Here is an 18,247-nt window from a genome sequence, read left to right on the forward strand (position 1 = left end):
AAACCTGTTCTACAAATGTTGTAAATTTAAGAGAGATATTACATTTAAATGATGTAATTCTTAATAACAAGCAGAAATGTATTTATCAGGGAGATCAATAGAGACAAAAGTCAGACATGTTTTAGCAATAACAAAACAGAACTTACTCATGTGGTCCAGTATACATCGGTATGTGCATGGTACATTTGTAATTATACTTATATGTAGAACTTTATTATTACAGCATCTGTTACCAAGGAATTGGTCAAGTATTCATATCTTCACATTTTTGTTACTACGTAAACATATAAAAATATTCTTATTTTAGCTCATACTGTAAACCATGAGCAGTTAAATTTTGCATATTTCGAGATCAATTATAAATTGGTCGGCAAAAATAATAAATTGCTGCGAAAATGTTCTGACATGAAAACACAAAATTTATTTGCCCCAAAAATAAGTTGGTTTACAGTAAAACAAATGTTACCAGATAAGTACATTGAAGTAGAAATACTCGAAAGAAAGTGTGAATATGTATACTCATCACTGGAATTAGTAGATGAGATTCTGCTGACATGTTTACAGTAATGTTCACATGTAAAACCTGTCTAATATGGCACCTGAGTATTTTGACATTCCTTCATGATCAAGCTAGGAAGTTTCTGTTTTTTTTTAAAATTTTGTGTTTCAACACCATTTTTTATAACACAGAAATTTTGCTGATCTTGGGCATCATATTAGATAAGTTTATTTATTCACAGATTTGGAAAAGAAAAAGAAAATATCATTTCTTAAAGTATTTAATGTAAATAGTAAATGCATGTAATTGTCTATTTGTTATCATTCATGAAATCACATTATCCAGTTTAAATTCAGACATTTGTTGAAATAAACCGAAACAATTTTACTTCAGTGTTTGTCCTTTGGCTGCATGAAGAGTTTATGGTAGACCTCCAGTTAATTCCAACACCTGATTCATAGTTCAAACACAGTCTTTTTATAATTTTCCAATGCTGGGTATCAGATATCCCATCGAAGCTGTCACTTTCTTTGGTAAAGCTGAAATGTTTGTTTGGGAAGATGTCAGTATTTCCTGAATGTGGATGACACAAGATCACCGACTTTTTTCAGTTTCTCAGATCTTGGTTGTGACTCTAACTGTGGTTTGTTATTGTCTGGGAGGTTGGGATTCCCATTGCGTGTTTCTAGTTGTCAGGGAAGTTGGAAGTCCTGCTTTGGGTTTCTGGTTGTCAGGGAAGTTGGAAGTCCCGCTTTGGGTTGTCTGGAGGGTTGGGGTTACAGGTCATACTTAGCTGGGGTACTACTACTGTTATCTGAACAGATTATAATCAGTGTCAGGCTGTACATAGGTGACCTCTGACCTCGTTATATCTGTATCCTTCCAACAGCTTCCACGACAACTGTACACAATAACTGTACCAAACTCTGTTGCCGGGTCTGTAAAAAACAATACATTCAAATAGCATACTGTAAACGTGGATTTTTTTGTAAGTGCTTAATTTCTCGATATGCAAGTGTAAACATTTCACATTTGTATTATTTTCGCCATATATAATTGGTATTGGTAATTGGTAATAATTTAGTTTATATATTCACAAAACTTTATGTGATGTGAAAACTTTTTCTGTGAAAATGGCCTTAAAGGTGATAAAAACAGATTTTAAATATGCTATTTTTGTGTTGATATTTGTTTATTGTGGTGCACTTTATGATTTCCAACAAAAAATACAGGTTGTATTTGACGTAATTTCCATAAAATGTGCTTGAAACGAAGTCCACAACGACCCTTGTCTAGAACGATCGCATCGCTTATCGCCCCTGATATCACCAGGTGGCCGTAGATTCGTGACGTCATCTGAGACCAACAGCTGTGACAAGAGCCGGGAAACTCAATGGGGCAGTGTTGCGGTATTGGCGATTATAGATATTTAAAACAGTCTCGCTACGTGTAGTTGCTATATTGAATAGTGGAAATATAATATATAATCTATAACATACAATGATATAATAAAAACGATAGCTTACTCATTCTTATCGTCATATTCTGGGCTATAAAATTGTTATGTTCAGTATGTTAAAGATGCTCCGCCGCTGACAAATGGTAAATTTTAACTATCAAAAACAGGAGCAGACGATTTAGTATTTTTCTTCAGTTACAAAGGTTACTTACTTTACACCATTACCACCATTGAACAGTTTGTGAGCTTCTAATTTTACTTTAAGTTAAAAACATGAAATATAATTAATTGCATCCCGAAAAAAATCCGTGTTACTATATCCTATATGGAATGAAGTACTGATTGCGCATGCACCAAAGGCGAAATGAATTATTCTATATTATTTTTTGTGTTAATTAGACATATATATACACGATTAAACACCAATTATTGTTCAAATGGTGAATATCATTTATGCTCTGTCGGCGGTGGAGCATCTTTAAAAGCCATTTGACACCGTGTACGTGTGTGCCACTGACTCAGGTTCAAGGGGGTTGCACTTGACTTTTGTCTGTAACTTAAAACTCAAAACATAGACTTTAAAGTTAAACCAACAAGAAGAAATATAACTTTACAAGAAAATGGACCCAAATTACAATGAGACTACATGCTACATGCACATACATGTACATATAATGCATATTTATAAAAAAAAAAAAAAAAAAAAAAAAAAAAACATTCCTCATACCCTATCCAAAACCCTATCATACCGCGATAAACGTGCCCCTATCCCGCCTTATGTACGTACTGCACACCTCTATATTTCCTATTTGAAGCTTAATCTTTCAGAACACCGCACAGAAAGGGCTAGACTTATTTATTTTCTTAAAGTTCTATAATGAGTTTTACGGATGTGTACGAAATAGAATAACATGTACAGTAGTAACAATACACGCACGGCCGATAAAAAAGACGGGACACAAAACACAGAAACTAGATACAATGACCTAATATGGATGACATGTACTCGTGGACAAGATACACATGTAATAGTTCAACTAACACAGGACCATGAAACAACATATATTTCTTATAAAACACAAATCTTCTAACCGTGCGGAGTTTTGGAAATAAGAAACCTGTCGACCTTAGTAAATTTTAAAAGTATACGCACAGACCACAGCACACTAGATAGCCTATTGACCATTATGAAACGATCTAGGGGTCTAAATAAAAAAAAACGGTAAAATTCGCATTCTACATATATATACGCAAGTGTGCTATGTACTATAACAGGAAATTAATGAGTACTAAAATTGGCCAAATTTGCGAGCATTGTGGTGTTTTGGGGGTTCGGGGGAGACCCTGATAAAGATATTACAATTTAGAATGACTGAGATATGAGTTTCACGATGTATTTTGATGATTTTGCGAGGGCTTAAGGCGAGATATTTTGTTTTTTGGGGGTCCTAAGGTCTCCCCCGAGAAGGAAAAATATTACTAAATGTATTTATGATTGCTGAGATGAGTTTTACGATGTATTTTGATGACTTTAGAGCGTTCTTAACATGGTAATTTTTCGAATTTAAATTCCTGCAATTAAATAATGATAATTGTGAATGTCGTCATATCATTATGCAACCCTGCTCGATCTGAACTAGTCTGCTAAACCTGCCTATATTATTAGGCTTTTTTTCCCCCTATGTATTAGGCCAAAAAAATAATTAATAAAGCCTAATGATATGAGCAGGTTTCGCGGACTAGATCTGAACATACCTGTTTCACACCACCGGCACATTGTTGTGTAACCCAAAATAAATATGAAAATCCCTAAAATGAAGTATGAAAAATGTGCAGAAGGACCTCTTTTATTTTTAATGCGCATTTTGAGAACATTTCAGTCGAGGAAAATGGGGGGCAAAAGGACACAACTTATGAATTATTGATTTTTTTCTTTTAATCTGCATGTATTTTTCATGTCTCCGTATGTTTGTAACAGATGATTTTCTATTAAAACGTAGGTCTAAAGAGGTGGGCCCCAATAATTGTCCATTTTCGCTACGATCTTATTTCGCTCATAAAATTACCAGTAGATTCTATGTATATCAAAACTCCTCGGTTAATTTTATGTGTAAACTATAAATTACATACATGCACAGTCGTATTACTCCAGGGTGGACTGAATAGGAAAGAACTACTTATTCATTCGTGGTTTAACCCCTGGCACACCATAAGCCACATGACATATGTACCCGCGACATTAATGACATCATTATTTACATGTAGTGACGTCATTTCATAGGTTATGACGTCAATAATGTGTCATTATGTAGGGGATAAATCACGCTACCCAATAAGTCGAAATATAACATATTTTTCTCCGTGTGTATTTCCATAAGTACTAAGACATGTGGCTAAAATGCACATGCATGTTGACAGTTCCGCGATCGGCACACCGGCTTCCGGTAGTTGATTGTCTCAGATGACGTCACAACTCATCGGAACTCAAGGGAGGTAAGTCATAGAAAAAAATATGTCGTCGAAAAGATGTGAAGATTGCTTTCATTAATTTTACTATTTAGAGACAAAATATAAGTAAATATCAAACTGGTATATGTTCAGATAGGCATTACAAATGTTTCTAGCGTATTATCTCATTTTCCATGTCCGTTCTGTTTTTATCACCTTTAATCACATAATAAGCAAAAATTCATCCCTTGCGCAAAGTTTACAAAAAAAATATTTGGAATGTAAAGAAACAAGTAACATACCGGTAAGTTGAAGCTAATGAGGCTCAGCAGTATTTGAAATAAGTGAAGTACTTTTACATCTCAGGAAACATAGGTAACAGGGTACTCATCCATAACATTTTGTAAGATTTTTTTTAATATTGTTGAAATATACAAATGTTTTAAAAGATTCTGACCTGACTTGTCATGTACACGGAGAAAGTTGACGAGCGTTGGGAGCAGCTGAAGTTCATACGCTGTCTGATCTCCACAGTGGTTACATCTTAGTACTGAAGTCAATTTAGGGTCAGGTTGAGAAATGTATAGTGGATTCCCATTCCAATGGTACCTTATGAAACAAATAATATAATGTAACTATCCCATTCCAATGGTACTTACAACACAAATAATGTAATGTAACTTCCCATTCCAATGGTACCTTAGGACACAAATAATGTAAATGTAACTATCCCATTCCAATGGTACTTACAACACAAATAATGTAATGTAACTCTCCCATTCTAATGGTATGTTACGACACAAATAATGTAATATAACTATCCCATTCCAATGGTACTTACAACACAAATAATGTAATGTAACTATCCCATTCCAATGGTACCTACAACATAAACAATGTAACGTAACTATCCCATTCCAATGGTACTTACAACACAAATAATGTAATTAACTATCCCATTCCATTGGTACCTTACAACACAAATAATGTAATGAAACTATCCCATTCCATTGGTACCTTACAACACAAATAATGTAATGTAACTATACCATTCCAATGGTACTTACAACACAAATAATGTAATATAACTATCCCATTCCACTGGTACCTTACAACACAAATAATGTAATGTAACTATCCCATTCCAATGGTACCTTACAACACAAATAATGTAATGAAACTATCCCATTCCAATGGTACTTACAACACAAATAATGTAATGTAACTATCCCATTCCAATGGTACCTAACATCACAAATAATGTAATGAAACTATCCCATTCCAATGGTACTTACAACACAAATAATGTAATGTAACTATCCCATTCCAATGGTACTTACAACACAAATAATGTAATTAACTATCCCATTCCAATGGTACTTACAACACAAATAATGTAATGTAACTATCCCATTCCAATGGTACTTACAACACAAATAATGTAATGTAACTATCCCATTCCAATGGTACTTACAACACAAATAATGTAATGAAACTATCCCATTCCAATGGTACTTACAACACAAATAATGTAATGTATCTATCCCATTCAATTGGTACCTTACAACACAAATGATGTAATTAACTATCCCATTCCAATGGTACTTACAGCACAAATAATGTAATGAAACTATCCCATTCCAATGGTACTTACAGCACAAATAATGTAATGAAACTATCCCATTCCAATGGTACTTACAACACAAATGATGTAATTAACTATCCCATTCCATTGGTACCTTACAACACAAATAATGAAATGTAACTATCCAATTCCAATGGTACCTAACATCACAAATAATGTAATGTAACTATCCCATTCCAATGGTACTTACAACACAAATGATGTAATTAACTATCCCATTCCATTGGTACTTACAACACAAATAATGTAATGTAACTATCCCATTCCAATGGTACTTACAGCACAAATAATGTAATGAAACTATCCCATTCCAATGGTACTTACAACACAAATGATGTAATTAACTATCCCATTCCATTGGTACCTTACAACACAAATAATGTAATGTAACTATCCAATTCCAATGGTACCTAACATCACAAACAAGAGGCCCATGGGCCTTAACGGTCATCTGACTCATGGCACAAAACAACAAAGTCACAGTATAAAGTATTGGTTAACGATTAATATAAACAATACAAGGAACTCCTTAGTTGAATATGTAAGTTTCTGAAAAAGGTAAATGTCATTTGTTGAACAAACTTGGTAGCCCTTCATCCAAATATGGTCGAAACCCATTCAAGGATTAATATAAGGAGGAGTCAGATTTTAAAGCCATTTCAGCAAAGCTCCCATTTTGGACCTCGGTCATACTATCCCCATGGGTCTTACCTCGGTCCTTTATAAAATATGATTGTCCTTACCTAAAGTTCCCCCTTCTGAATCAATTAAAACCACTATAGACCAATTTTCATTGAGATCGGAGACTGAAACCTTAAAACAGGAAGTGGGCCAGCGGCCATCTTGGAATACCAAAATCTTTACGAAAATGTTTGCATGTTGTTCGGCATCAATTAAAACCCCTATAGACCAATTTTCATTGAGATCGGAGACTGAAACCTTAAAACAGGAAGTGGGCCAGCGGCCATCTTGGAATACCAAAATCTTTACGAAAATGTTTGCATGTTGTTCGGCATCAATTAAAACCCCTATAGACCAATTTTCATTGAGATCGGAGACTGAAACCTTAAAACAGGAAGTGGGCCAGCGGCCATCTTGGAATACCAAAATCTTTACGAAAATGTTTGCATGTTGTTCGGCATCAATTAAAACCCCTATAGACCAATTTTCATTGAGATCGGAGACTGAAACCTTAAAACAGGAAGTGAGCCAGCTAAAATTAAGAAAATTTGCCCTTTTGGGGCCCCACCCCTCAGTTCCTAGGTTTCAGACCAGACTCATTTATATAAAATATAATTGTGTTTCCCCAATGATGCTTCACACCAAATATGGATAAAATTCATCCAAGGATGGAGGAGGAGTAGGACTTTTAAGCTAAAATTAAGAAAATTTCCCCATTTGGGGCCCCATCCCTCAGCCCCTAGGGGTCGGACCAGGCTCATTTGTAATATGATTGTCCTTCCCCAATGATGTTTCACAACAAATATGGATGAAATCCATCCAAGGATGAAGGAGGAGAAGGATTTTAAAGCTAAAATTAAGAAAATTTCCCCATTTGGGACCCCACCTCTCAGCCCCTAGGGGTTGGACCAGGCTCATTTATATCAAATATGATTGTCCGTCCCCAATGATGTTTCACATCAAATATGGATGAAATCCATCCAAGGATGAAGGAGGAGTAGGATTTTAAAGCTAAAATTAAGAAAATTTGCCCTTTGGGGGCCCCACCCCTCAGCCCCTAGGGGTTGGACCACGCTCATTTATATAAAATATGATTGTCCGTCCCAAATAATGTTTCACACCAAATATGGATGAAATCCATCCAAGGATGAAGGAGAAGTAGGATTTTAAAGCTAAAATTAAGAAAATTTGCCTTTTTGGGGCCCTACCCCTCAGCCCCTAGGGGTCGGACCAGGCTCATTTATATAAAATATGATTGTCCATCCCAAATGATGTTTCACACCAAATATGGATAAAATCCATCCAAGGATGAAGTAGGAGTAGGTTTTTAAAGCTGAAATTAAGAAAATTTGCCCTTTTGAGGCCCCACCATTCAGCCCCTAGGGGTCGGACCAAGCTCATTTATATAAAATATGATTGTCCTTCATCAATAATGTTTCACACCAAATATGGATGAAATCCATCCAAGGATGAAGGAGGAGTAGGATTTTAAAGCTTAAAATAAGAAAATTCGCCCTTTTGGGGCCCCACCCCTCAGCCCCTAGGGGTCACATCTATCTCAAATGTATAAAATATGAATGTCCTTACCTAATGATGTTTCACACTAAATATGGATGAAATCCATCCAAGGATGAAGGAGGAGTAGGATTTTAAAGCTAAAATAAGAAAATTTGCCCTTTTGGGGCCCCACCCCTCAGCCCCTAGGGGTCGGACCAGGCTCATTTATATAAAATATGATTGTCCTTCCCCAATGATGTTTCAAACCAAATATGGATGAAATCCATCCAAGGATGAAGGAGGAGTAGGATTTTAAAGCTAAAATTAAGAAAATTTGCCCTTTTGTGGCCCCGCCCCTCTGACCCTAGGGGTCGGACCAGGCTCATTTATATAAAATATGATTGTCCTTCCCTAATGAAGTTTCACACCAAATATGGATGAAATCCATCCAAGGATGAAGGAGGAGTAGGATTTTAAAGCTAAAATTAAGAATATTTGCCCTTTTGAGGCCCTGCCCCTCTGACCCTAGGGGTCGGACCAAGCTCATTTATATAAAATATGATTGTCCTTCCCTAATGAAGTTTCACACCAAATATGGATGAAATCCATCCAAGAATGAAGGAGGAGTAGGATTTTAAAGCTTAAAATAAGAAAATTTGCCCTTTTGGTGCCCTACCCCTCAGCCCCTAGGGGTCGGACCAGGCTCATTTATATAAAATATGATTGTCCTTCCCTAATGATGCTTCAAACCAAATATGGATGAAATCCATCAAAGGATGAAGGAGGAGTAGGCTTTTGTATAAATAGTCTTACGCACGACGCACGGCGCACGGCGGACGGCGCACGGCGGACGGCGGACGGCGCACGACGACGGACGAAACACGATGACAATAGGTCATCCTGACCTTCGGTCAGATGACCTAATAATGTAATGTAACTATCCCATTCCAATGGTACTTACAACACAAATGATGTAATTAACTATCCCATTCCATTGGTACCTTACAACACAAATAATGTAATGAAACTATCCCATTCCATTGGTACCTTACAACACAAATAATGTAATGTAACTATACCATTCCAATGGTACTTACAACACAAATAATGTAATGTAACTCTCCCATTCTAATGTTACGTTACGACACAAATAATGTCATATAACTATCCCATTCCAATGGTACCTTACAACACAAATAATGTAATGAAACTATAAACTATCCCATTCCAATGGTACTTACAACACAAATAATGTAATGTAACTATCCCATTCCAATGGTACTTACAACACAAATTATGTAATTAACTATCCCATTCACATGGTACTTACAACACAAATGATGTAATGAAACTATCCCATTCCAATGGTACTTACAACACAAATAATGTAATGAAACTATCCCATTCCAATGGTACTTACAACACAAATAATGTAATTAACTATCCCATTCCAATGGTACTTACAACACAAATTATGTAATTAACTATCCCATTCCAATGGTACTTACAACACAAATGATGTAATGAAACTATCCCATTCCAATGGTACTTACAACACAAACGATGTAATGAAACTATCCCATTCCAATGATACTTACAACACAAATAATGTAATGAAACTATCCCATTCCAATGGTACTTACAACACAAACGATGTAATGAAACTATCCCATTCCAATGGTACTTACAACACAAATAATGTAATGCAATCAATCTCATTCCAATGGTACTTACAACACAAATAATGTAATGAAACTATCCCATTCCAACAGTACCTTACGAAACAAATAATGTAATTAACAATCCCATTCCATTGGTACCTTACAACACAAATAATGTAACTAGCCAAACAAGAGGCCCAGAGGGCCTGTATCGCTCACCTGGTTTTTTGTTAGTAATTATTACAAGACTCTGACAATTGGAAAAATAAGCAAAATTGACTCCCAAAGTTTAATTTTGAATCACAACCATACAATGATGCTATTGATACCATACAAATATGCTATCCAATACATAGGTTCAGAGACAAAGTAATTTATATGAAAGTAGTAGCCTAATTGACCTTTTTGACCTCGCATCTATTGCCGTCTAAGGCCCCAGGGGTCAGCCCTATCATTTGTACAATTTCAAATCCCAACCCTATAAGGATGCTACCATTGCATTATAAGTGCTCTTCCATTCTTAGTTGCAGAGAAGAAGTCGTTTATATGGAAATAGCTAAATTAACCCCTTTTGACCCCACCCTTCAGGCCCCCGGGGGTTCAGCCCCATCATTTGCAAAATTTTGAATCCAAACCCTATAAGGATGTAACCATTGCATTATGAGCGTAATCCCATGTTAAGTTGCAGAGAAAAAGTCATTTATATGGAAATTGACCACTTTTGACCCCGCCCCTCAGGCCCCCGGGGGTCAGCCCTATCATTTGCACAATTTGGAATCCCCACCCTATAAGGATGCTACCATTGCATTATGGGTGCTATACCATGCTTATTTGCAGAGAAGAAGTCATTTATATGGAAATAGAAGCCTAATTGACCCCTTTTGACTCCGCCCCTCAGGCCCCCGGGGGGTCAGCCCTATCATTTGCACAATTTTGAATCCCCACACTATAAGGATGCTACCATTGCATTATGGGTGCTATACCATGCTTATTTGCAGAGAAGAAGTCATTTATATGGAAATAGCCAAATTGGCCCCTTTTGACCCTGCCCCTCAGGCCCCCGGGGGGGTCAGCCCCATCATTTGCACAATTTGGAATCCCCATCCTATAAGGATGCTACCATTGCATTATGGGTGCTATACCACGCTTAGTTGAAGAGAAGAAGTCATTTATATGGAAAAAGCCAAATTGACCCCTTTTGACCCAGCACTCAGGCCCCCCGGGGGTCAGCCCCATCATTTGTACAATTTTGAATCCCCACCCTATAACGATACTACCATTGCATTATGAGTGCTATCTCTTGCTTAGTTTCAGAGAAGAAGTTGTTTTATGGAAATAGCCAAATTGACCCCATTTGACCCCGCCCCTCAGGCCCCCGGGGGGTCAGCCCCATCATTTGTACAATTTTGAATCCCTACCCTATAACGATACTACCATTGCATTATGAGTGCTATCTCTTGCTTAGTTTCAGAGAAGAAGTCGTTTATATGCAAATAGCCAAATTGACCCCTTTTTGCCCCGCCCCTCAGGCCCCCGGGGGATCAGCACCATCATTTGTACAATTTTCAGTTAGTAGCCCATAAGGATGCTACCAATCAAATTTTGTTGAAATCCGACCAGCGGTTATGGAGAAGAAGTCGATCGTTGACGGACGCCGGACGCCGGACGCCGGACGCCGGACGCTGCGGTATCCCATAAGCTTACCTCGGTCCTTCGGACCAGGTGAGCTAAAAATTCACAGCTTATGGCTTAATATATATGTACTATGAATAAGAACTGAGTTTTATAGAAACACAGAATTTCTAAATATTTTGTGTTTGCGAGTTTAGAATTTAAACAAAATGTACTAGCTGTAACAGAAAAACACAGATATGGGATTCATTTACCAGTAATGGCCTATTTCTAATATATTTGCTGCAGCATGGAAAATGCAAAATGTATGTTGAAGTTGACTATTTTCTTAATCCAAGAAGAATATCAGTACAAGGAATGACCTTGTAATATATTACCTTGCCTTTTCTAACATTTTCCAAAGGAGAACATAAACTGAGGTCTATACTTACCGTATACATTGCTGTGGACACACTGCCATTCTCTTACTGAACTTGTAGAAATATTTATCGCCGTGGACGACTTGGTCCTCTTCATAGTTTTCAGCCCCTCCTTTAAACCTTTGGATCATAAAGAATAAAATCAAATTAATTTACTGCCAGTAAATCACTAGCACAACTATACAATTGTCTTTTGAATCAATTTTAAATTTTTTAATTATTTTTTTAAACTATTATTTAGAACCATGATGATACATTTTGTATTGGTGTAATATTTTGTGTGCACATACAGCAAAATAAATCTATAACATAGAAGTGAAAAGAAATCAATGTCGTGACATACCCTTTCTTGCCTTCAGCTGGCATCATGTCCAAATCTTCACCTTCCTGGATTTTATAGTTTCGAATTAGCTCTTGTATATGAAAGGTGTTGTCTTCAATAGCTTCTGATTCATAAAAAACACTTATATAATAAGGTTCAAAAACAAGCTCAGGGCCATTTCCATGGCAACTCTCTTCAGAACTACTCTGACCTTGACCTTTGTCTTCTTTGATTTTGCTAGCCAGTAAACTCATCATTCCTTCAACACTTTCCTCTGTTACTTTTATGGTAACACTATCGGTGTCCATTACAATATTAGAGCCCGATTTTTCAGAATCACTATCATCAAAATCGTGAACATTTAACTGTGCCATTTCTCCCTGAAGATCAGTTTCTCTTGTGGATAAAACCCTGTTCTCACTCTGATCAGAAGATATTTGTGTTTCTGGTGAACAGCCTCTCATTCCTGCTCCAGGTCCAACTAAAGTATCTCTCCAGTTTGTCCCGAGGTCAGGCCCATCATTGACATTTGACCTCTGACATTCAGCCTCAGTTTCCCAGTCATCAGCATCTACTCCCCAGTCGTCTGCAGCAACACCCCAGTCATCAAATGCTGCACTGGCTTTCGTTTTCTCTGACTTCTCTGTCTTGGCAGCTAAACTGCCATCAAGTTTCTGTGATCTCAAAGCTGTCCAACTGAAGAAAACGAAAAGAACATTTTTTTTCAATGGTTATGAACAGAAATATTCTAAAGTAGGGAAACCTCCATTGCCATTTTAGAACAAAAGCAAGGTATTCTAAACATTTGCAATTGATACCTTTCATAGGACATTTTATCAATAAAATAATTTGCTGTAAGTGTTGTACCGATAGCTCATGGTTGACAATTTTATTGATAGTAAAGAGACTAATATATGGTCAGAGACCACTGCCAGAATAGCCAGAATAACTTCAACAGATCACTATCACATAAAAACGCCCAACAGCACAATTATATGATGTAATACAGAAGTCTATAGCTAATCAATGATCATGTACATGTACCACAAGTTCTATTTCAAGTTAGCGGAGTATCAAACAGCTGATTTTAATCAGATTGCCAAATCAACATCATTGGACAAACATCATTAGATCAACACCATTGGACTAACATCACCCAATCAAAATCCTTGGACATTACCAGACCAACATCACCAGATCAACACCATTGAACTAACATCACTAAATCAACATCCTTGGACATCACCAGACCAACATCACCAGACCAACACCATTGAACTAACATCACTAAATCAACATCCTTGGACATCACCAGACCAACATCACCAGATCAACACCATTGAACTAACATCACTAAATCAACATCCTTGGACATTACCAGACCAACATTACCAGATCAACACCACCAGATCAACACCATTGAACTAACATCACCAAATCAACATCCTTGGACATCACCAGACCAACATCACCAGATCAACACCACCAGATCAACACCATTGAACTAACATCACTAAATCAACATCCTTGGACATCACCAGACCAACATCACCAGATCAACACCATTGAACTAACATCACTAAATCAACATCCTTGGACATTACCAGACCAACATTACCAGACCAACACCACCAGATCAACACCATTGAACTAACATCACCAAATCAACATCCTTGGACATTACTAGACCAACATCACCAGATCAACACCACCAGATCAACACCATTGGACCAACACCACCACATCAACATTATCAGACAACTTCACATATATATATATTCTTGTTCTGCCATTGGTTGGCTGGTTAGTTGATAAGGCCTTCATAACATCCTAGTAACATAAAAGAAAATTTCCCAACTTTAGTCATCCTTTACAATCATGCAGTGGAGGCAGCTGTACAATTCTAACACCCTCAGTGACATGCAGAGCATTGGATAAACAAAATTAAACTGACTTAAACATACCTGTCTGATTTCCCCCAACATCTCTTGTTGTGACACGAAAAGATATAGAGAGTTCGGTGGTATAGAGAACCCTCCAGTGGACAGTACAGCTGGGCAGCAAGGGACATAACTCTACTGCAGCTTCGACATGTTGGTATTTTACTTCCTGGAATTATCCAATCCTGAAACAAAAGTATGGAATAGTTATGAAAGTGCATGCATTACCAAATGATCTTTTTTAAAATTATGTCATTTATGAATGATATTTTCTTATCTTACTTCAGGAATTTTATCAATAAATCAATCATATACACAAGCACTAAATGTGTGAAGACCATTTTCTCTGGGTCCTAAACAATCATTGATAACACAATTTGACCTGTGTATAAAGACCACTTGGCTATAAATCTAGAGACCACTTTTTTCTTTAATTTTAATAAACTAGGTTTGACTCCTGAAAATAGTCTTGTTTAAGATATAATTATGAATTTTAATTTGGATAAACAAAAACAAGAGGCCCATAGGCCTTAACGGTCACCTGACTCCTGGCTCAAAACAACAAAGTCACAGTATAAAGTAGTGGTTAACAATTAATATAAGCAATACAAGGAACTCCTTCTTGAATATGTAAGTTTCTGAAATAGGTAACGGTCATTTGATGAACAAACTTGGTTGCCCTTCATCCATATGTGGTTGTAACCCATTCAAGGATGAAGGAGGAGTCAGATTTTAAAGCCAAATTTCAGCAAAGCTCCAATTTTGTACCCCCTCCGTTCTATCCCAATGGGTCTTGCCTCGTCCTAAGACGTCCTTTATAAAATATGATTGTCCTCACCATAAGTTCTCCCTTTTGAGCCCCATTCCTCTGTACCCAGGGGTTGGACCTTACTCGTTTGTTTATATAAAATATGATTGTCCTTCCCGAATGATGTTTCACACTAAATATGAATGAAATCCACCCAAGGGTTAAGGAGGAGTAGGATTTTAAAGCTAAAATTAAGAAAATTTGCCCTTTTGGGACTCCATCCCTCAGTCCCTAGCGGTCAGACCAGGCTCATTTATATTAAAAAATAATTGTCCTTCCCCAATGATTTTTCACACCAAATATGGATGAAATCCATCCAAGGATGAAGGAGGAGTAGGATTTTAAAACTAAAATTAAGAAAATTTGCCCTTTTGGGGCCCTGCCTCTCTGCTCCTAGTGGTCGGACCTAACTCATTTATATAAAATATGATTGTCCTTCCCAAACGATGTTTCACACCAAATATGGATGAAATCCATCCAAGGATGAAGGGGTAGTAGGATTTTAGAGCTTAAATTAAGAAAATTTGCCCTTTGGGGGCCCCACCCCTCAGCCCCTTGGGGTCAGACCAGGCTCATTTATATCAAATATGATTGTCCTTCCCCAATGATGTTTCACACCAAATATGGATGTAATCCACTCAATGGTTAAGGAGGAGTAGGCTTTTGTATAAATAGTGACGCACGGACAAAACACGATGACAATAGGTCATCCTGACCTAAAAATGTATCACAGACATACAAATGTAACACTATGCCTTCAAAGCTTTAAATTGCTTAAAATATCAAGTATTAAAATTGAAAGGAATTTGTCAGGTGTATCAATTAGATTCCTAAGTTTAAAGAAATTATCACAGTAGTTCCAGTTGTAATGTGTATATATCCTAAAGATGGTGCTCTGGGAGTTTTCACTAATTCATAATGATCGATAGTTTCAGTTCATTTTTGGATATCACAATGTGGCATTTCTCATTATCCACCCAGTACTTCACTTAATTGAATCATAATTTAAATTATTATATACTGCAGTAACAATTCAACCACAGGAGTTTGACGTTCTGTCAATAATGTATAGTATACATATATAAAAAAATACCCCTATATACTATATGTTTTTATATAGTATATTGGGGTATTTTTTGTATATGTAAACTATATATATTATTGACAGAACGTCAAACTCCTGTGATTCAACATATACAGGAACTATTAAAAATATGACAGGCATGCAATAACCAATATATAGCTCTTCCATTTGAGAAATTTTTCATATATTGTAGTTGAACATTTAAGTAACATTGGTAAATATGAAAAAATATATTTACAAAAATCAAACAGATAAATGTTTTATAGTTAAAAAAATAGTTGCCCAGATAACATGCCAATATTGGCCTGATGTTGGGTAATGGTCGTACGGTCGGGTGACCGCTGGCAGTCGGTGTACTATCAATGGCCCAATGTTGGCCCGATGGAGTACGACCAACGGTTGGGATGATAAAGTTGGCCCAATTTGGTACGATGTTGTACGCCCAATGGTTGGCCTGCTTACATTGGTAAAATGTTGGCCCATTATTGGCAAATTGGCCGATTCCCAATACAGTTTCATTAGACCAATGCGACGAGTGACAGAAAAAAAAACTTTCAATAAAATAATGAAACAATGTTATGTACTACACACAGTTGCTAGAATTTCTCTAATGACCGTGAGTTGATTTAAATGGTTTGAACCGTAAATAATGTAAATGAAAAACTTTATTTCCCAGGTCTATTTTATTTTTTGTCTTTCTCCTCTGTGTGTATCTGCGAGATTCATTGCTTGAATTTAAATTTTTGCATATTTGACTCGGTCTTCTGGTCATACTTATACCATTACGTGTACAAGTATTTACAAGTAAGTTTAATTTCCGCAGGCGGGCACTATCAATGATCCACATCTGCTATGAGTGCAGTGAGCGTTATACAAGCTTATTTGGTGTTATTTCTTTTTATATCCAGAAGAAATATAGTAAACTGTTATGAATACACAAACAATTAACATAGATTCGGGAAATACCACAAAAGGTTTGATCCATTAAAAACAACTGGCATGCTCTTAAACTTTATGATTTAAAAAAAATATTTCTTTTATTGTTTTTGAAGAAAGAAAAATACACTACAATGTTATTCCATATCTAATAGTTGCATTTTTCTTTGCTGACATTTTGATAATTTTAGAAATATTTCATAACAGGTTATTTCATCATTTAATTAATATGGGTTTAAGTTTTGGAATCTGTATTTTTAATGTCTTTTTAAGAAATATATATATATATGGAAGAATATGAGCTTTTAAAGTCTATTTTGATCAGTAGAAGCAATGTAAATATCAAATGTTGAAATAACCTGTTCAGCTCATGTGGAATGGATTGGTGTTTAATTAGGAACCATGCAATTTATGGTATTAATGAGAGAGGTATTTACCATGCTTAAAATTAATTAATGCTTATATTTAGCATCGACCCAATGGATCAGACAAACCAACATCAGACCAGCATTGAGCCAACAGATAGCCGGAATTGGGCCAATGCTGGGCCAATATAAATGCTAACTTCTACATCGGCCCAATGTTGGCCTGACATTCAAAAGCCGACATGCCAACATTGGGCCGACATAGAACCGACACACTGGGCCGACAATGGACCAATTTGCAAATCAACAGCGGGCCAATGTCAACTGCCAATACTGGCCCGATGTAACTGCCAGCATTAGGCCAATATTGGGCCAACATGGGCATGCTATCTGGGTGAGAACAGGGGCATAAATTGGTACATGTATGTTCATATTATATTTTGTACAAACTATATAATCCACAAAGTAGTTAGTTCATATGTCCCAACTTGTTCACTTATAATAATTATAAAGGAGCATTAGATTGAACCCAACACAGTGTGTAGGTATTCTTGGTCATGGATACAGAAAACTTGACAAGTCCCTGTGACACACATGCTTCTCACATGGCTGTGTCAATCAGTGTTTTTTCGGGAACTTTTTATTCGATTACCGAATTTATACTTCATAAGACACTAACCGGGATTCCTCCAATCTTGTTAGTTGTGAAATCGGTTGTTCTAGTTCCGATTTTCCCGTCTGGAACTCCAAGTAAAGTTGACATTCTCCCACGTGAGTTACAATGGGGAATAGAATTATTGTCCAATCAGATCAGAACTGCACAATTTCGTCTTTTTTATTGACCAATCAAC

General features: G+C 36.6%; 1 protein-coding gene across 1 annotated transcript; it reads right to left on the minus strand.

Annotated features, from left to right (window-relative positions):
- Positions 1 to 763: 763 nt before the first annotated feature.
- Positions 764 to 18,226, minus strand: LOC138323197 (programmed cell death protein 2-like). The gene is made up of 6 exons (XM_069267611.1): positions 18,076 to 18,226; positions 14,228 to 14,388; positions 12,285 to 12,959; positions 11,954 to 12,061; positions 4,864 to 5,015; positions 764 to 1,437 (listed from the first exon to the last, which is right to left on the minus strand). Exons 1-6 carry the CDS (start codon positions 18,157 to 18,159, stop codon positions 1,310 to 1,312), a joined length of 1,308 nt encoding a protein of 435 aa, XP_069123712.1. The 5' UTR covers positions 18,160 to 18,226; the 3' UTR covers positions 764 to 1,309.
- Between the last annotated feature and the right edge of the window lie 21 nt (positions 18,227 to 18,247).

The sequence above is a fragment of the Argopecten irradians genome, chromosome 5, assembly GCF_041381155.1.
Source record: "Argopecten irradians isolate NY chromosome 5, Ai_NY, whole genome shotgun sequence".
Lineage (NCBI taxonomy): Eukaryota > Metazoa > Mollusca > Bivalvia > Pectinida > Pectinidae > Argopecten > Argopecten irradians.